The sequence below is a fragment of the Diabrotica undecimpunctata genome, chromosome 7, assembly GCF_040954645.1.
Source record: "Diabrotica undecimpunctata isolate CICGRU chromosome 7, icDiaUnde3, whole genome shotgun sequence".
NCBI lineage: Eukaryota > Metazoa > Arthropoda > Insecta > Coleoptera > Chrysomelidae > Diabrotica > Diabrotica undecimpunctata.
In genome coordinates this window covers 75,523,702-75,546,208 of record NC_092809.1, presented here as the reverse complement: position 1 = coordinate 75,546,208, position 22,507 = coordinate 75,523,702, and the positions used below count along the sequence as shown (strand labels likewise).

The 22,507-nt window shown below is 33.8% G+C and overlaps 1 protein-coding gene across 1 annotated transcript in view; it reads left to right on the top strand.

Annotated features, from left to right (window-relative positions):
- LOC140445508 (regucalcin-like) overlaps positions 1 to 22,507 on the top strand; it is a 37,053-nt gene extending 14,546 nt beyond the window's left edge. The window contains exons 3-6 of the mRNA XM_072537561.1: positions 5,858 to 6,070; positions 10,068 to 10,277; positions 15,933 to 16,108; positions 22,289 to 22,507. Coding sequence (XP_072393662.1) covers positions 5,858 to 6,070; positions 10,068 to 10,277; positions 15,933 to 16,108; positions 22,289 to 22,450 — 761 coding nt within the window. The 3' untranslated portion in view covers positions 22,451 to 22,507. The remainder of the gene's footprint in view (positions 1 to 5,857; positions 6,071 to 10,067; positions 10,278 to 15,932; positions 16,109 to 22,288) is intronic.

Here is a 22,507-nt window from a genome sequence, read left to right as displayed (position 1 = left end):
TACTTTATCTATGTACTTTATTTTCTCTCGTAATTAGATGTTTACGTATATTATTCTCATCTGTTTCCTATCTTATCGATTTGTAGTAGAACTAAGCCGTAAACTTATTACAGTACTTTCTTAAGATAATTGTTATTTGATAAATATTCAGGAAGTCTTTTTTTTTTCTAATTTTTATTTAAACCTTGAATTAGATATTATTATCGTGGTACGTACAGGGGTCGGCAAAAGTCATGCAACAAATTTGCATTAAGCGAAAAAGGTTAAGGATTCGAAAAGGGTTACTGCAAGTGATTTGAAAATTGATTTCCATCTTGTTCAATGCGTTTATTGCAACGTTTTGCAATAGTCCGTCGAAGCACGTCAAGCTGTCTGAAGATTTTCAAATTCTTCTTCAATTGCAGTTCGGAGGTCGGGAAAGGTGCGGGGTTCTCTTGCAAAAACGCGGTCCTTGAGAAGGCCCCACATGAAGAGATCACAGAGTCTCAGGTAACATGACCGTGAGGGCCACTCAACGATTCCTCGTCTGCCTATCCATTCTCCATTAAGGTACACCCGCAAACATGGCGTGTTTTCATTCTGAAAAAGCGTCTGTCGCCATAATACCGACACAACTGTAACTGTCTTAAGCATGAACATGCTTCGCTATAATCATGGAGTTATAATCTAACTCTTAGACAAGGAAAGAGAGAGAACAGGTAACTTTCATTTAATAAACCTTCGAAAAGTGAAGCCAGTTTCCACGTCACCGCATGTTTTGGTGCCCTTACGTTGCCCACTACTACCTCTCGCAGGGTTACCAGGTCTACTGATTTTTGAGTAGATCTACCGATTTTAACTTCAATGTACTGATTTGCTGAAACACTGTATCGATCTACTAAAAAATATGTAATGATAAAATTCATTATTCAGCGTTTAATTATAAATTTAAAAAAAATCTATTTATTGATATATATCCATTATTCTCAATCTAATGAAGAAATAAAATGTAACCTGGCAACTTTTCTGGTGCCGGTTTAGGCTTCAGTCAATTCCATACGATTACACGTCCCCTCTCTTTTCTTGTCTAAGATCTAAGAGGGTTTTCAGACGAGGATACTGTATGCGAGATACTGTATGCGAGATACAGAATTTTCGATGGCAGCTGTATCGGATTCACGGGCATGCTCGTCAGTATGAAAATAGTAGCAGTGCAGTGCGGTTATATTTTTGGATTATGGATGTAGAAGAGTGTGTTATGCTGTGGTACATATTAAATAAAAAGAAACTGAAAAGACGACGTAATTTGTGGGTTCATCCTATTGTAGAATTAAGAGAAACCAAGGGAACGTATAGTTTGCTGTATCAAGATTTATTGCAATATTCATCGAAGTTTTTTAATTATTTTCGAATATCTGTGAAGTCGTTTGAAGAACTTCATAAAATTTTGGAAATTCAATTGAGTAAAAAAGACACAACTATGCGTAGAATTATTTCATCAAAAGAACAGCTTTCTATGACTTTTTAAAGTTAAAGTCTATGATTTAAATTTAAAATAAATATGTGTACTTATCTCCAATTTGTAAATTGTTTACCTCGCCCTAAATAAAAAATGACCGTATTCCTTTCACAATAATGTAGTTTGATATTCGTTAAATAATCAACATTCCAATTAGCTAACTTTTAAAACTAAACTGTATACGTATGAAACAAAATATTAAACTATTCAACTATGTATTTATAATAAAAACATGTTTATTTCTTACCATATTCATTTTGCTGTACTGCAGTCATGGCCTCAAAATTGTCGCTTAGAATTTTCGACCCAGCACTGCTGCTTTTTATTTCTATTGCAGTAATCTGGCGATGCTGTATCCCATAGACAGGGATTTGATTATACCAAACAAATAAATTTGTCATTATCAAATACAGCACGCTCCATTATTTAACTATATTCAGAAAACACCTTCTTTCTTTCGTTGCTCATTCACAATTATTCCACAGAAAATCGCGCGTCTATGGAATGTGGTGCAAAAGAATTCGTGTCTGAAAGCGTTCATTTACCGTAATGGTTCTTCTGTATCTCGCATACGCATTCAGTCGTCGGCGACAGGAAGGTCCGAGGTACTGAATTCGGTATCTCGCATACTGTATCCCTCGCGCGTCCCGTCTGAAAAGCTCCATTTGAGTCTATGTAATATCTGCGTCTCGGATACGCGTATCTCGGATACAGTATCCTCGTCTGAAAGGGGGCTAAATCTTTCTCGACAGCGTTGTCAGACTTTTGAGCGTTGTCAGACTTATGAGCGTTGCAGGACTTATGTCGATTATTCGAAAGCGTTGACTAACTTATGCCGACCCCGTATATTCTTTTGTCGTTCTTTTTTAATCTTCAATAATTGTCTACTACTATGCGTTGCGTTAAAAATAATTACAATCACCTATTGGAAGGAATATTTGATGGTAACTTACATATAAACCAATCTTCAAAAAATTCAACTGCAATTTTTTTGTAAGGTGATTTCCAAATAAAGAACGTTTATTCAGAATGTATTTATTTTCTATAGGATCTTTAACTTTTTTGGCATTTCTGTTAGACGAATCGTCCTTGTGGTTGCTTCGTAAGAGATGTTCTAGAATGCTCTCCTTTTATCGGGAAATGCACCCAACACTACCTCTTCCAGAACGTACTTTACCCTCTGTACGAGATGATTCAGTGCCGTTTCCATTAAGAGTCCTGTCCAATATGCATACTGTCCATGATGTATCGGACTTTCAACCAATACACCATCTCTAATATGCCTATCGATCAGTGTTTTTAGAGTATTCAGTATGAATAATATCAAACTTATATGTCTTAAGAATTTCGCCCTTTCCTATCCAGTTTTGCCAGGTTTCGGTATACCAACCCCTTATATGAGCCTTCATACTTTTGGTGTATCTCAGTCATTAGCTAGTCTGTAGTATCATACATAATTTCTTGTACAGAAGGTTATTTCCCCTCTGTAGAAATATTGGATAAATCTCATCCAGACCCGGTAATTTATATGGTTCAAATTAGTCTAAGTCTTTCCCGCTTCTTTTACCACACGTCAGTTTTCCCTAGAACCATAAGTCACGTTATCCAGTCCATTCTGCTGCATGTGTCTAGTGTTTTCAGTTTTGTTTTAGAGTCAAGAAAGTGTAAGCTAAAAACTTATTTCAGGGTCTCTACACTATTCTGAGTGTATTCACCTGACTACGTTTAGAGCGAAGGAATACTTATCTGAAACTGCAACTTTTGTGTCGTTTGGGTTAGTGTGGTATAGTTCCAATCGGAATCCATTTTTTTTACAAATTTTATACATTACATTGTACATTGAGGATTTGTTAAGTATGTTAATATTTCTGACTATATTTATATGCCCTTGTTTAGAGTTATAAACAAGGGCGTATAAATAAAATATCTTGTGTATACAGTGTGTAAAAGCCAAATGGAATAAATTCATTATTTAGGTTACTGTACATATTTATGAAAAATCCCGAAACACGTCAAATTTAAATTATAACTTGACATTCTTTAACGTAAAAATGCAAACCCTACCTTCAACCCCCTTAGAATGACAGGTACAACCCCCAATTTTTAAAATAGGAAGTATAGGCTTGAGATATATCGTTTGAAAGGTCTTTTCATTCTCCATTCAAAAATGTTGCCGCTTTCAAGTTTATTAAGATTAATTAAGATAAAATAAATTAAAATCATGTGGTTACCGAAATTCGCTAAAATATACTCAAAACTTATTTCCCGTTTAGGTCTTGATAATGAGAAAGTGAACAAAAACCATAGCAATGTGGTTTTTAGATGGTAACCATTAAAAAACTTTAAAGAATTTCCGTGGCAACGTTATTTTAACACGCATTAGTAAATTGTTTTATTTAAGTTGTCAGTATTTTAATTTAAGTAAAAAGTTCGTTCAATTCAATTCTGAAAAATGGTTAGATTAACGGAAATGCATAAAATAACAGTTTTACAAATGATTGGTTACGGAGATGACGCCCGAACACAACAGGAAGTAACTCGCCTATTTCATGAGAAATTTCCTAATTTACCGCCTACATCCCAAGGAACAATAAGTAAAATAAAGAAGCAGTTTCACGAGTTTGGTCATGTAAGGCAGATAAAAAAAGCAGCTGCCAATGCACTGAGTGATGAACTCAAATTAGATGTGTTCGATCGAGTAGACAGGCATCCACTACATTCAATGCTAGCCATACATCGATAGTAAACACATTAAAAGAAAATAAATTGCATCCCTATAAGATGATACCTACTCAGGAGCTCATGGAAGACGATTTTGATAGAACTTTTTTTGTGAGCAAATGATGGACATGTTGGATAACAATATTATTTAGTTAGAAGACGTTATGTTTACTGATGAGTGTACTTTTTCACTTAACGGTCATGCTAATCGGCAAAATTACCGCTACTGGGCCACGGAAAATCCTCACTGGATGAGAGAAGAACACACTCAATACCCTCAAAAGGTTCATGTTTGGGCAGGGATTGTAGGAAACAATATCATTGGTCCCTTTTTCATTGAGGGCAACTTGAATGGCAACAATTATTTGGCACTACTTCAAAATGATGTCATTCCAACGTTGGCAAATTTATATCCTGATCCAGGAAACCCTCAAGTTCCAGCGAATACGATATGGTTTCAGCAGGATGGAGCACCACCACATTACCAACTTAATGTCCGGCAGTACCTCGATACAATATTTCCCAATCGGTGGATAGGGAGGCGAGGATCGATTGAATGGCCAGCGCGATCACCTGATCTTACATTATTATATTTCTTTTTATGGGGATATGTGAAGAGCCATGTGTACAAAACTAAACCTTCTGATTTAAATGACTTAAAAGAACGAATAACGCTTGCGATTAGGTCGATCACGCCTGTTATGTTAAATAATGTTAGAAGACAGTTTTATTTGAGACTAGGATGTTGCCAAGACGTTCGCGGTGAACATTTTGAACATCTACTTCATTAACATTCATAGTTCTTTTTCGTGTTCTACATTTTATTATATTTTGCATTACATTTTAGTTTTTGATTGTATTGAAATGATATTTATTTATGTCTATTTAATTTATAATGTCTTGTTCTTATCTTAATTCATTAAAAGGCACAATAATTTATATCAATTTATTTAAACGAATAATACACATAATTTATTTAGGCGAGCGTAACAATAAATATCGCGGCCGCGGGTCTTCAGAATTAACTGGCCCTCCATATAAAAATGTTGTATTTATATACGAAATCCTGATATACTAGAACATTCGAGAGTAGCGTTGTCTTGCATCGAAAGATCGAGAAGCTTAGCCGGGCTCATTCACCATAATTTTGGTTCTAGACCTCCACCGAAACTTCTACAACAAAACAGAATTAGTGAATAAAAACATGTTTACAGGTTCAAACTATGACTCATATTTTTACGTAACAGTATTGTAGCGAATTTCGGTAACCACATGATTTTAATTTATTTTATCTTAATTAATCTTAATAAACTTGAAAGCGACAACATTTTTGAATGGAGAATGAAAAGACCTTTCAAACGATATATCACAAGCCTATACTTCCTATTTTAAAAATTGGGGGTTGTACCTGTCATTCTAAGGAGGTTGAAGGTAGGGGTTGCATTTTCACGTTAAAGAATGTCAAGTTATAATTTAAATTTGTCGTGTTTCGGGATTTTTTATAAATATGTACAGTAACCTAAATAATGAATTTATTCCATTTGGCTTTTACACACTGTATATTATTACAGTGGTTTTTACTAACATTTTTGTAACTGTATTTTTATAGTATCTAGGATAAAATTCAATGTTTTCTAGGAAATGAGCCCATCGCCTTTATGTTCCCAGTCGTGGGATCCAACAACAAATTTATAGCAGGCCTTAACAACAAATTTGTATCGGTTGAATGGGATGGTGTTAGTCCTCAAGTCTCAAAAGTCGAAATCATTAAAGAAATTGAAACTAACCCAGAGTTAAAGGGTAACAGATTAAATGGTGGTAAAGTTGATCCTTGGGGGAGACTATGGGCAGGTGAGTTGTAGTGATATTTTTCCACTCATTTTTAACTAAACACATAATTTTTTTCTACAAATTCCTTCTAAATATTCAAAATCTTGTGGAGCAGCAATGACATAACAATAACAATATTAATTAATAAAATTATAAAACACAATAAAATACCGGAAGAATGGAGAACGAGCGAACTAATTCTACTATTCAAAAAAGGAGATAAAAGACAGCCAGAAAACTACAGAGGTATAAACTTGCTAAATACTACGTTAAAACTTAAAAGTAATATTTTACAAGTGCCAATAAATCGGAGAATAAGTTTAGCACATAAACAACAGGGTTTTCGTAGTGGAAAATCGTGTACAGAGGCAATATTCGTTACTGAGCAAAGCAAATTACTGAGACATCACTAGAGTACAATAGACCAGCATTTTGTGCCTGATTCACCTAAAGAAAGCGTTTGGCAGAGTAAGACTCATATATATAATCCATCTTCTGTATAATAGAGAAGTTTCTCCAAATAATAAAAAAACAATCGAAAACATCTACCAAAACAACAAAATGGAAGTCATAATAGATGGATAACTTACAGAACCTATAGAAATAGGCAGCAGATTAAGACAAGGGGATTCATCGAGCCTAATGCTCTTCAATTTGATCATGAATAAAATCATCAAAAGCGTTAACAAAAGAAGAGGATACAGAATGGGCAACAAAGAAATAAAAATACTCTGTTACGCAGACGACGCAATATTGATAGCCCAAGATTTATAGTCTGCAGAGACTGGTCCACAAATTTAACATAAGAGCAAAAGAATTTAATATGACAATCTCATCTCAAAAAAACTAAAACAATAGTAGTCAGCAAAGAACCAACCAGATGTAAAATAGAAATTGATGGCATCAGTATTGAACAAGTAATCGAAATAAAATACCTGGAAATTACAATCTCTAGCTATGGAGACCTGGACAAAGAAGTGAAAGATAAGTATAAAAAGCAAATAGACTGGCAGGATGCCTTAATAACACTATATGGCGAAACAGACACATTAACACTGAGATGAAGTCAAGAACTTATAAAGCCAGTGTAAGACCAATAATGACATATGCCTCTGAAACAAGAACCGACACAGCCACAATTCAAAGGCTATTGGAAACGGCAGAGGTGAGAGTACTGAGAAGTACCGCATTAGAAGACAATGTAACGTACAGTGTATAAATAAATGAACACAAAATTGAAAAAAAGAATGGAATTGTAACCTCGGAAACCTTTCTTGGATGGTGCTAGAAAGGTCAGCAATGGAGACACAGCGGACGGCAGCCAGATGGTTGGTGGAGAGCGAGTCGCGGGTTCGAAACTAGCTTTTGGAACCGGAAATGGGTCCAACGGACGAAATAAGTAAAGATAGGACAGGATAAGGTATATTAGAAAAAAAAAACAGAAATAAACAAAAAGATAGATGGGTAGAATTACCAAAGATAAGATAAGATAGAAAAAGGGCGCCACTTAACATTGTGGGATTAAAGGGGAAAATTAAGAAACCTTAGGAACGAAAAAGAGATAAGGAAAGATATTTAGGTTCTGAGACCAAATTCAAGGAAAAATATCAACAGTTAATTATTAAATAAATTTGGTCAACACACTATATAAACAAATAATAAATATATTAGGTGGACTCCGTCCACCTACTTACCTACAAAACTTAATCAGCCTGATCTTTGTTCTGGTCGAAGGTATAATAATTATTTAATATAATAAACAAACATTCAGAGGTATTGTTATATCAGGAAACTTATTAGGAGTCGAGAAATAAAATTCATTGATAAGACAAAACAATATATTCAACACCACTATGATATAGGCAGCTGAATGTACACACATGTAAAAAAATGCACCATGAATTATTAAATGGTGGTATACATATAACAATAAACAGTATTATAATTAGGAAATACCTTTACAAATACAATAATATAATAAAATCATGCACAGTTTAAATTATCCGCGAAGAGAGCCTGATAGTATTTAAAAATATTCAACTAAAGTTTATTAAAGAAGTCTCCCTTTGCTGTTTATGGGCTTATCTCGAGATAACGGGTTAAAAATGTATAACAATTATAGCAAATAACAAAATGATTAAATTTACATTCTAAAGAATACAAAAAGGTTTCAAGAATTCTGTATTATAAAAATTAAGCCAACCCGCACTTGGTTTAAGATAATTATCTGTATCTCACTGTTGTTTAATGATTAACTAAGAATTAAATGTTCGTAATTTAGAAGTTCTTAATAGCTGATTCAAAGTTCGTATGATAATATTAAATGTTCTTTGATTGAATGCTAACTCAGTAATTAACCTTAACTACAGGAGAAGAAATAGTTGGCGGAGATTCGTCCAGACAGTTGAAGATAAGATGATTATTACAACTTACGATAAACCTTGATGACTGCTGCACTCTTCACTGAAGCTAAATACTTTACTTGTATTAAACACTGAAGTTAATTAAATTAAAGGTAGTTTATACTAATATTTATTCTAATATGGTATTAGATTAAGAAACTGAAACATTTAAGTGTATACACACTTAAAGAAAAAATTCACAGAGACGGTAAGATAACACAGGGGCGGTAATATAAACAAGCGGCTTTACTCAAAGATCGCCCTGCTAGAAGTGAAGTCTTTCTCTCAAAATTTCACAAGCTTCCCCAAAAATAAGGTGTGATATTATCTTCCACTTAAAAATGACAGGCCAGCCTGTATGTATTTCTAGGAAGGTAAAAGGTTCTAACGACATCGAAAATAACGGTACCCTTCTACCTAGGAACGTGATGAAAGATAAATCTTTTTGGATTAAGTTATGGAATTGGTTAATATTCTATTTATATAAAAAAATGTTACAGAATAACCACATAAGCAGACTGGAGGAGACCCGTGTTGTCAAAATAGCAAGAGATAAGTCACGAATCGGCAGAAGAAGTATCGGATGACTGCGCAAAAAAGCAGAACTGCTTATAAAAAAGAAGAAGAAGAAGATATTCTTTCATTTTCAGACATCTTCCATGATGCGTCCACTCTGTTTTCTGTATATTTTTCACTCTTATATTGCACACACTACCACAAATATCAAAGAAATTTAAAGTCTTCGAATTATGGATGTACAATTGAATACCGATAATATAATAGTTTTGCCAATTTATACGATTTAACTAAAAAATATCGTTATACCTAGTTTTGGAAGTATGGTTAGAACTTGTCTATCAACCTTCCGTAAAGAAAAGTAGCGGAAAGGGGTTTTTTAAAAACTCATTTATTTCTTAAAAAGTTTATATCTTTATTCATCACTAAAGGACTTATCGTGGCAGTTTACGGTTATCATAAAGCAGAGACCTTTACATATATTGCTAGATACTTTGTCTCAGATCATATCTCACCAACCTCACTTCGGAACAATCGCTCTGCTTTCACGGCAGTCTCTTATTTTATCAGGCGAAGATAGGTGCAATACTTTCAATATAGCAATGTATTTATTTTGTGTAAAAAAAGTCTCTAGATCAATTAGAAATTAATTTATATACATATATAAAAAGTGTTGAACCGTTTGATTGACCCCTGTAACACAATAACACAAATCATCGTGAAGTCAGATTTTCTTCACTCCGCACCCCCAATTGGTGTGTTTCCTACACCTACACACCTGTTAATAAGTCTATTTAAGCTCTTCCATAACTTCCAGTTCAGATCTCCGCCAGGCGGTAAGGCATCTGTGGGATAAAAAACAAAAAAACAATTTCCCGAATCGCTTAGAGTAACATTTTTTTAAACGTATCTCATCAAAGTAAATATTTTTCCCTCTTAGAAATGTTTAGAAAAATACTTTCTTTTGAGTTATTTGAATTTTTGTAGAAAAAATGCCTTAATTAGTGATTTTTGGGAATTTTTTTCTAAAAAAGTATTAAATTTTAAAAAACCCAAAAATATATTCTACTCTTAAAGTTTAGTCATATTTTTTTCTTTAGGTACTATGGGCCCAGCTGGTGCAGATGGAGAAACTATACCTCAGAGGGGAGCCTTGTATAGTGTTGAAAAAGGCTCTGTTAAAAAACATCTTTCCAATATCGGAATTTCAAATGGACTGGCTTGGAATACTAAGAAGATGAAGATGTATTACCTAGACACGCTACAACCCAAAGTTTTTCAGTACGATATTACCAAGGACGGCGCGATAAGTAAATAATATTTTTTTCTTCAAACGTCAAATAATGATGACATTACTTTATCTAACTTGATCCTGTCAAAGTTTGATGTCTCCGCCGGCAGCAGTTTTTTTTCCCATTTCTTTACGGCGGAGGGAAAAATGTTGTCATGGCAACAATATGAAACATGTCACAAAGCAACAATACAAATGTCATTAACAACAATTAAACATCATTTTTATTTATAGTAATATTAAAAGTACAATTAGTTAATGAAGCATTTTCAAAATTGAAACCGTGCAAAAATGTTCCCGACTCTTGATACGCATTGGTAATTGTTGATGATACTGATGGTCGAAAACAACTTTCAGCAATCATTCCAACGTGCTACTGCATCATTAGCCGCGGACTCAATTTCGTTTAGGTTTTCAATTTTCGCACTAAATTTGCGCTTGTGGTTGCAACAACAATAAGCTGTCTTTAATAATTGCAAACAACTGTCAAACAACTGTAACCAGGGAGACGCAAATCCCATCGACGACTTAATTATTTTAATTTCTAACATCTAGACGACTTTGATAGTTGTCACAGTTAATTTCGAGTAAAAATAGCGTATGAATTGTACTATTTATGGTTGAAAATTGCTACGTTTGAAGAAAAAATAGTATACTTTATTCGGCAAAGAAGTGACTTTTCTTGACTTGCCCTCTATTACGCGCCTCACTTCGTTCGGCGCGTAATATCGGGCGCGTCAAGAAAAGTCATGCTTCTCCGCCTCATAAAGTAATATACTATTCCCTTCCTTTAATACAAATAGAATAAGTCTTATACAGGTACGGCCATTTTTAAATAAAATTTCACGGAACTAATTCTACCTGATAATATAGATTTCTGTCCACATGTGCTTTGCACTTGGTTTCATTCCAAGATGGTATATTCTATATTAATCTGAACAACACTGTCGTATCTATTGTATATCAGTACCTATCTACACAATAGCATTGTGTAGCTTTAGTGATTTTGCTGTGTTTGCTGATATGTAACCATTTTTTCCCATATGTCAATACGTGTCTCACAGTACAACTACTTGGGAACTATAATCAATGAGCCGTGGGACAATACCCAAGAGATTAAATGTCGCATCGGAAAGGCAAAACGTGCATTCTTGACTATGAACCCTGTGCTCAAGAGCCATGACCTCATCCTAGAAACAAAAATAAGGCTCCTTAAATGTTACGTGTACTCAGTGCTTCTGTACGGAGTAGAAACGTATACATTGAAGGCGAGAAACTCTATCAAAACTTCAGGCTTTTGAGCTATGGTCATACAGAAGGATCTTGAAGATACCATGGACAAAGTCACCAATGAAGAAGTACTACGGAGGATTAACACAACCGCGGATTTGGTCAACATCGTGAAGGGCCGTAGACAACTCGTGGCAACATCGAGTCACACCCTTAAAGTATTCTTGCGTATTATCCATTCCAGAATAAAAGCAAAATTAGAACACAGCATAAGTAAAACACAGTTCGGTTTTAAATGCGGTTTTGGAACTCGAGAGCCGCTCTTTGCAATACAAGTCTTGATTCAAAAATGTCTGGATCAACAGAAAGATGTTTACGCCTGTTTTATCGACTATGAGAAAGCATTAGATACTATCAAACATGACAAACTCAGAACTATTACATCTTACAGGACTTGACACTAAGGACATCCAGATTATAAAAAATCTATATTGGAATCAAACAGCCCACATGAAAAATAGACATATGGTGAGTGAAAACGTAACCATTTCGAGAGGGGTTAGACAGGGCTGTATTCTTTCCCCACTGCTTTTCAACCTGTACACGGAACAAATATTTCTAGAGGCACTGGAAGAGTACAACGAGAGCATCAAGATTAATGGCGTACCAATAAGTAATTTTCGATATGCAGATCATACTGTTATACTGGCCGATAACATCGAAGATTTACAGATGATGCTAAATAGAGTAAATACAACTGGCAACCAATTTGGACTGAAGAGCAATAGAAAGAAAACTAAATTTATGGTGATCAGTAAAAAGAACATTCAACATATCGACCTGAATATTGAAGCCGAACGTATTGAAAGAGTACACCGATTTAAATATCTGGGATATACAGTAAATGATAAGTGGGACCCAGACGTAGAGATTAAGATCCGAATTGAAATAGCAAGATCCAAATTCATCAAAATGAGAAAGCTCTTAAGCAACCGCCACCTAAGCGTTAACCTCCGATGGCGTGCCACGAAATGCTACGTACTCTCTACGCTACTTTACGGAGTTGAAGGGTGGACATTAACAGCAGCAACTATAAAGAAGTTAGCGGCTCTAGAAATGTGGCTGTATCGACGCATACTGAGAATACCTTGGACAGACAGAGTGACCAACACAGAGGTATTAAGACGAATGGGTAAAGAGGTGGAATTGTTAACAACTGTTAAAAGGAGGAAAGCGTCATACCTGGGCCATCTGTTCCGTAATGATAAGTACAGTCTACTACAGCTTATCGTGGAAGGCAAGATTGAAGGTAGAAGTGGTTTGGGCAGAAAGAAGAAATCCTGGCTGAGAAACTTGAGAGAATGGTTTCAAATACCAGAAGCTGCGAACATAATACATGCGGCACAAAACAGAGAAACTTATAGTTTGATGGTCGCCAACCTTCGCTAGAAGACGGCACATAAAGAAGAATACAAGGAAAATATAGCTAAAGTTATAAAAAACAAACGTTTCTGAGAAAAATGTGCATTACAAAAATAAAGGGAAATTGCACCAAGTGCCTCAAACTGTCGCCAATAGCAAAATTCGGGCTTTACGATTGGTCAAATTGCAACCTTAATTGCAGCCAATTGTATTTCCCGAAATTGCAGCTCAATTGCGGATTTACCATTGGTCAAATGGCAACATAATTGCAGCCAATAGTATTATCGAAAATTGAGCATTGGCTATCGTGCAGGTCCAATGGCATAGCGCCAGAAACCGTTGACCTAATTTAATCTGTATAAATATAGGTGCATGATGGCCAACAATTCGTTCTGGTCAGGACAGGTCCGCAGAACCAGCCTTCTTGGCATATAAGAGACCTTCTGGTTGATTAAGTTCCTAGAAACTCTGCTCTTTTTATTACCTAACCGATATTCTTTTATTGCAGTATTTTTCTAAGTCTCTAGCGAGACTTAGTGTCGATTTTATATTTAATTTGTATTTATTTTCAGCTTTTCGACTTAGGAGATTTCGTGTGAAATCTTTTATTTCGAATTAAATCGTCTTTTGGACTTAGACGGATTTTTGGTAAGATTTATTTGGTATTTTTCAGGGCATTTTTAACTTAGCGTAATCTGTGAAATTATTGGTATTTTTGACTTCTTTTTCAGATTATTTTTCTAAGTTCTTAAACGAACTTAGACAAATTTCTACTATTTATTAATTGGTATTTTTCGTTGAATTTTGAATTTTTGTAAGATTATTTCTCTTTTAGGTTCACTAAGTCCCTGAGCGGGATTTTTTATATTTTTCTTTTTTCTTATTTTACTAATTTGACTTAGTATAAAATTATAAATTATTTTCTCTTTCAGACACTTAGAAAGATTTTTGGTATTTTATTTTAGGGACTCTGAAACATTTTCAGATCCAAAAATAACTTGAGAATTTTTTACTAATATTATTTTTCTCTCATAGGGACTTTGAAAATAGTTCTAACATTTTATTTCTTTTCAGGATAAAATAACTTATAATATTTGTCTAATATTTTATGTACTGTTTTGGACTTTGAAATATTTCGATATAAAAATAACTTTATATATAATAAAATTTTCGAATCGAAAATTGTTAATAACTATTTGATTATTGATATTTTGTTACATGTCTTTGTTGATTCGTGCCGAAGGCACTATGAGAAACATTTATTTCGCATTTTGAACAAAATCTGACATTTAGAAATAACTTTTGATTTCCGAAATTTTTGGGACCGAATGAGGAGGGAAGCACAATATTAACACACCATTGTCACGTGCTAGATCTACTGCAGCCAAGTTCTTTGTTTGTGACGTATGCCCGTCAAGAAGTAACAGAACTGGGTGTTCTTTCGTTGCTTTAGAAAACAGAATGAACTGTTGTAACCATTTTACGAAAATCTCTGCAGTTATCCAACTTCAGCCCAGCCTCATGGTGGGAGACTGTTTCAAATTCACGTTGTTTCTTTTTTCGCGGAAATATTAACATTGGGGGCATGTAACATCCGATAGCTGAGCAACATATTTCGGATGTGACAGTGGTGCCTCTTTCAGCAGAACTTAAGACACCTACTTGACGTTGTCCTCTAACAGCTATTATTTTAGAAAATTGCTTGGGAACCACGCTAATACCCATTTCATCACAGTTGAAAATTCTAGTAGCATCTAATGCGTGCTTGTCCAGAATTTCATTAAGCAGATTAAAAAAATTCGATACTGCTACTCTATTGAATCCCATATCCCGTGCTCCAGAAGTTGCTTCGGGTTTTCTTAAGCTTAAATGAGTTTGAAAAAACCTTTACACCAGTCTTCTCCTGCAATTTCCGATGTTCTGTTGAAGTTATATAGTTATTCTTTTCTGCTAGCTGGTATGCTAGTCGGCGAAACTTTTTCATAGTCATGCCGAGCAGTTGTTTTTGCATATTTCAGATAAACGACAAGCTCATATCGCTCCAGCGTTGATGATGAGTTGATGATGGGACACCAAACCGATTAGACGCAGCCAGCAGCCACATATCCCATTTGTCCACTGATAACCGCATCTACAGCTTGCTTCATAACATCGGTAGACCACGACTGCCGGGTTGTTTTCTTTTTGTAGTTACGTACCATCTGCTATCAATAAAAAATATAATCAATACGAGAAGAAAAATATTTATCAATACTAAATATAATCGGGGCGGAATGGGGTATACCCCATTGTGCCACACCCATTGTATCCCAGACAACCGTTCCCAGAAACATTAGTGTTATAATAGGTTATGTTCATTGGACGAGAGTCATTACTACAGTTTTAGAGAGCTAAAAGTATATTGAAACAAACATGTAAGATTAATTTCGAAAAAAATAATAGTAAACAGTATAATTACCTTAGCGACACAACGAAAAAATTAAAATTTACAGGTTTCTTCTTTGATCTCCGATAAAACACAGACCATGCGTACTCCCAGACTGACAACGACTACTTCATACGACTCGACGCGACGAACTAAGCGTGTGATATTTGCCCGTCTATGTCGTTTGTAGGTAATATCACGTCGGTTTCCCAATCTGCCTGGTACCCCGTTCCACCCCGGGTTCCCCTATTTCTTTTTTGGAAAATATTCGTGGGATCATTTTCAAGTTTACAATATATGGTTTCGTCTTTTAACAATCATTCATTTTATTGTCGTAATCATTAGATTCTAAATAACGGTTTTGTTAGTTTTATCAGTTTTTAGTACAAACACAAAGTAGACACTTTAAGATGCTTAGAAGTCTTTGAAATTTGAAGGGGTTCTTCAAAGTCAAAATTTAAGAAAAAATAAACATTTAACAACAAAACAGATACTATAAATAATGATATATAAGAGATGCGACAGTGTTGTTCAGATTAATAGATAATATACCATCTTGTAATGAATATTAAGTACGAAAACAATTACTAATTTTAGGTAACGAAAAAGTTATTTTTGAATTTGGGCCCCACAAAATCGAAGGTAAACCAGATGGGCTTACCATAGACACCGATGGAAACTTATGGATTACAGCAATATTTGGTTCAACTCTAGTCAAAATTAACCCAGATGATGGAAAACTTCTGGAAAAAATTGTTATGTCTACTCCACAAGTATGTACAATTTAATGTAAATATAAAAAAAGCGTTTAATACATTTCATGACATGAGGTATACATTCTCCCACTAATCTTCGTTGTTATAGATCTGTTGATTTTTATACATTATCATTTTGTTGTCGCTTTCCCTTTGATGACCTCTAATTTATAGGATTAAGTTTTAAGTATTTATTTTGGTGAATGCTCTTTCAAAGATACAGCAAGGTCTCGTTTTATGCAGTGGATACGTTCGACAGAAAAGCGCATATAAAAAATCGCATAAAAAAGATATAACTTGCCTTGAAAAAGAAGGGATGCGTTCCGTAGCCTTCTAAAATTACATAAAACCAAGACAAAAACAAAAAAGTTTGCAGAAATTAAAAGAAATAGGCTGCATGATAAATTACTTCGAATATCTGAAGGAACTTCATACAAAAGCTAAAAAAACTTAATTAACTTTAATTTTAGGGGAAAGTAATAGGTACATATAGTTTTACATTTACATTTTTAATCATTATCGCTATCTGATAATGGTTTGCACCGTTTGCGAAGTGGCTCAAAATTATCTTCATCGTCAGAAAAAACTGTCCATGCAATAGATATTTTCGGTAAAGGTGATGGATTTTCACAAACTTCATTCTTGTTTTGTGTAACTTTTCCTTTTCTGACAATGTAATCAGTAATTAAACTGTGTGATGATGATGCTAGTAATTTTTTATGTAGCTCTCGATATCCTGACATGCAGTTCTGCAGCACACGTTGTAATTTAAAGGCTCGTTCAGAATTGAACGAGCGAGAAATGCGAATTAACTTGACAGTAAGTGGGGTTGGTTTTTCTTCCTCATCATTATCATCTTCTAGACTCACGACGCCATCTAAAATTAGATCTAAAGTTCGATCAATTATATCATCGTGGCTGAAGGTATTAACACAATCTTCGCCAATTTCATGTGCCAAATTAATTATTTCGTGTCGATGTTTGAGTGGTTGCATTGCTTCCACACGTCTTTTACTGTTACGGGTTAATTTTCTAGTTTACTCACGATGGATTTGTTAGTTGCCTTTATGTAATATTTTTTAAACGTTGCAATTATGCCGTGATCTAATGGCTGAATAAGGCTTGTTGTATTGGGCGGAAAAAATACTATTTGAACGTTTAGATGTTCCAAGTGTGGATGACCTGCTGAATGGTCAATAATTAATAAAACTTTAAAATCCAAAGAGCAACAAGCAATTATTGAATCATTCTGTAAATATAGCTGTTGTCACCCAACTTTTCTTGTTAGCCATCCAATGCCCTGGCAGTTGTTTTAAATCTTTGCCTTTTAAACCACGTGATCTAAGAGATTTATTTATTAAGAGCGGTTTTAACATCCGATCTCCTAATGCATTGCTACAAAGTAATAATGTTATTCGATCTTTACTTGCTTTATGTCCACTGACAGTTTTTCATCCTTTGCGATGTAAGTATGGTTAGGCATTTTTTTCCAATACAGTCCAGTTTTATCAGCGTTACTTGATCGGCACAACAGTCTCCACCTTCAATAATGTTTGGTAGTTCCTGTGGAAATCTTTATCTGCTGTAGCACTCTCTCCTGTAATCTTAAAATTATGAAGCGCATTTCTTTTTATAAACTCGGTTATCCATCCTTTTCTAGCTGAAAATTCTTTACCATCTTGGGAAGTGGAAGTTGGTGGCTCTGACTCTTTCATTAACTCATAAAACTGAAGAGCTTTTTCCTGGATTAAACAACCACTTACAGGAATTCTTCTTTGAATTAGTTCCTCAATCCAAATTGCGATGGCTCTTTGTGTTCTTTCTAATATTACATTCCTTGAGTAAGATGAAAATTTAGCGCTTAATGTTGTACCAGAAATTATAGATTTTCTTATAGCATTTTCATTCTTCTTAATTTCTCTTAATCTTAAAAAAAGAAATAAAAAATTAGACTTACGATATTGAGATGGCAAAACCTTCTTCTAATGAAAAATTAAACTTTATGACACTCACTTAAAACGTTTCAATCCGAAAACCGTGCTGCTTATGCTGCAACTTGAAATTAGCAAAATTTTAAACAACTTATTATAAAACGAAGCACCCCTAAGAGAAAAGTTATTAAAAAAAAACGGGTGTGGCAGTCCAGTGGAACTGCCGGTAGAAGTTATACTTCTATACACGCGTTCGCCGTTACAAATTTATATGGGAGTCAATCTGCACAATCATTACATATGTAATGCTATAGGTGAGAGAGCAGAAAGAGAAACAGAATTAGGTATATAGGTATATGGTATATCGTTTGATGTATATAAACAACATTTGATCTGTAATAGGAGTATAATAAATGAAGGATTGAATCAATATTTTGATGAAAATGTATATTTTTATTTTCATATATGTATGAAAGGAGATGAATGCAAAAAAAATGTTTACACATTCTCTGGAGTAAAATTCATTGTTTATTTTGTTATTAATATAAAAATACAATACAATACACTGCAACATAATTCAATATAATAATACGATACAATTAAAAATGCAACATTCATAAGTATTTAAAAATGATACTATGCATAACTTACTTACGCATATGTTTAATTTACCATGATAATAATATTAATAAAAAAATATTAATAAATATTACACATATTTACAAAAAGAACATTTTTATTCTCGAAAGAGAAAATATATCTTCTGTCTCTCTCTCTCTTACCTATGTAATGATTTTGCCGATTCACTCCCATATAAATTTCTAACGTCGCACGCGCGTATAGGAGTATAACTTCAAAAACGAAATGTGTAAGTCCCACCCAAACAACTCTTTTCTGAACCTTAAAACTTGAATTACTAAATTTTTAGGTAACTGAACTAAGCCTCAGTTTTATTAATAGCGTCTTGGCACCATTTTGTAAAATACTTTTAAATGGGACCATGGAGAAATTAATATATTATTTGAAAGCACTTGTATAAATCATTAGGTCCCTGGATTTTTTTATTCTTTGTGGCACCGTTTCAAAATCCCCACTAAATTGTGAAAATCTTATTAAATTAACTCTCGGTGAAAGAATAACTCTTTCTTCCCAGATGGATAACGTCACTAGTATCATATATATGCCAAAAATCATAATTTAAAAATAAAATCTACCTTTTTTGAAATTTATGTCATGCATATAAACATATACATAAAAGAAATTTAAAATAACAATCATTATATTTGTCCCTTTCATCTCTACGTCCATGACTACTATATGTACTAAATATTCAATGATAAATAAAATAGTTTGGAAAATTAAATAATGTATAAAATTATCGAAACAATATTAAAAAATATATTATGATTTCTCCATTCTAACATAATAATTAAAAAAATATATTTCCTCATTGGGATCGAACTCGCGACTTCTGATTCTAAATACCGTGCCTCAACTCATTCGACCAGAAACCTTAAGTAATAAGGTGGCTAATCAATGTCATTATTTGTCAAGAACATTATGTCAGTTTTTTGGTTGTATTTTGTGTTTGTGTTTATTTATTTATTGTATTCCAAAAATGGAAAGGTTATTACGAATCATAGATGTTCCAGGAAGAAAATTTATTTGCAAAAGTCTTTGGTCAAATGTATATATCTACCCAATTTATATAAAATAATAATAATATTAATAAATATTAAATATATTTACAAAAGGGACATTTTTATTCTCGAGAGAGAAAATATATCTTCTGTCTCTCTCTTACCTATATCTTACATATGTAATGGTTTTGCCAATTCACTCCCGTACAAATTTCCAACGTCGAACGCGCGTATAGAAGTATAACTTAAAAAAAAGGTTATTTATACCTTTCAATGCGAAACTGGCAATGATGTAATAGAGACATCATGTAACAAGGAAATCCTCGAATTGACATCTGACTGTGAATAGTTAATATTTAATTATAATAGGTAATAATAGAAATTTTTGGATGAGACCTTCCTGTACTTCCTTTTTTAAACGTATGAAAATGGTAGTGTTACCATTAACAGTATTTCAAAACGTAAAGTAAAAAACTTTAGTTTTACCTGGTTACGAATTTAGACCTATTATTGATCTTTTTAAAAGCCCTGTTGCTCTCCACTAATTATGCATTTTTATTTATCTTATTGATGAATCTCCTCGTTACCAATTTAATTGTTGTGTTGGGCAGGATAATTATAGGATAGTTGGTGACTGGCGAGAGTTTTACTGTTTGTTTTTTATGTATTGGTATTGTAATGCTCGTCCACTACCTATTACTAAATGAGCACCAACGGCTCGGTACATCAGAATAAATGTTGGTCCCATAGGATCAACACGCTCTGTTAATGCAAAACTTGTGTTGGTTCCATTGGGCCACCGTGGCTTACTGAACCATATCAGTGATGGTATAGTCGAGTCCAACGATATTTCGTCCGTTTCGTCCGAATTCAAACAGATAATATTTGTATGTTATGAAATTCGAGTAACCGATGTCCAGGGACGTATCGCGATATTGGTTCTTTCACCGACACAAATTTTTTGATACAAGTATTAAATCATAAAATAACAATGTGTAATTGTAATCTCTAATAGTTCATATCGAATTAAATCGTCCACTTTCGCGTCAAATTTTGGAAAATTATTTTTCCTCCGAATTCGTTTTTTTACTTGTCTCCAAATAAGTTCGATAGGATTGAATATGCAAAAATAAGGTGGTAACCTCAAAACATTATGGCCATGTTGTATTGCAATAGTGTCCAGTATATATTGTTTCTAATAAGTTTTAGTACGAAGCACTTCAAGTAACTGTTTCTCATTATAGTTGTCTTCAAAATACAAATCATTTTCTGAGAGGAAATCTTTCAGTTTGAAGACATTTTGAAGACGAACTTTTAGGAATTTTTTTGAGAAGCCTTGAGTGGCAACTAGCATTGTCCATAACTATCACACTGCCCGGTGTTATATTAGAAAGTAGTGTAGTTTTAAATCACTCTTCGAATATAGTAGAATTCATATTCTGATGATAATCTACACTACATTTTTCTATTTTCTTTCCGCAAAGCATTAACCTATTTGTCACGCAACCATTTTCAGATCCACAGTGCACAATAATCATCCGATAACCTTTACTCGGAGGTACTTCTTTCAACTGGCACCCAAGTGAACCATCAGTCCAACCCTTACTAGCGGTATCTTGCGTGTCATACCATGTCTCGTCTAAATAATATATAGTCCGCTGTTGGTCTCGATATTCTTGTTTAGGTTTTCCAGCACCCGATCTTGTTTTTCTCTTTTCAACACCCCTTTTCACAATGTCGCGCATGGTAGAATACGGAATTCCTGTTAGAAAGGCCGCTTTTCTTATAATACTGCCTTTACAACTATTTTCAGGATCATTTTGAAGATTTTTGTAAACGTTCATACAAATTATCTTAGATTGTTCATTCAAAACAATCCTTTTCTTTGGAAAGACACTTTTCTACAGTTACAGTCTCACTTACACTTGAGATTGTTGACTACTACACTTTCTCTACTACTACTTGGGTTCTCTTGCTCCCATGCACTAAAAACTGTAGGTGATTTTTCCCATGGTCTAAACATTTTCATTATACACAAATAGACAGTTTCAAAAAAACAAACAACAAAAAAATATTACAATTATTATAACAACGCACAACAAAATTTAAACACAACTAAAAATTAAAGCAATGCACATCTATCTATAAACAAGCTAGTTGCAAAGATACAACTAAACTAAAAATTTGCAAGTCCAGTCCTTTAGATAAGGCACATGCCGGTATTTTTACAACCGGATTACTCGTCGTAAATCAATCAATTTAAAACTTGAAAATTGATACTTGGGCATTAGTACAGTTAAAATTGTTAGACGGTTATATGACGAAATGTTAAGCAATATAATTGAAACTTTTTTCTACTTTTACGGACAAAAAAGCAAATTCATTAGCGGAACGTAATTCAAAATTATTCTGCACATTATATATGAAGCATTATTTAGTTAAAACATCTCATTTTTGGTGGTAAAAAATATATTAAATGCATGTAATAATTTGTCTGGACTAAAGGTGGTAAAAGATGGTCTGGAAGTTATAATTTTGTTTGAATTTGCCGACGGACGATAGAAAGTCGGTGCTAACTATATACATTCCTTAATTTATCTATATTATTATATTTTTATTTATTCCAGCCTACTTCAATTTCCTTTGGCGGCAAGAATTTAAACGAAATGTTTGTTACCACTGCAAGAATTCCAGTTGATGGTAAGATTCCGCCTAATCCTGCAGGAACAACATATATAATCAGAAACTCCGGTAGCTCTGGCTTCAAAGGAGATAGATATCAATTGTAAACTATGCCGCTCTTTTATATTATATTTTACTTAATAAACTATTTGTGACGTATAGTA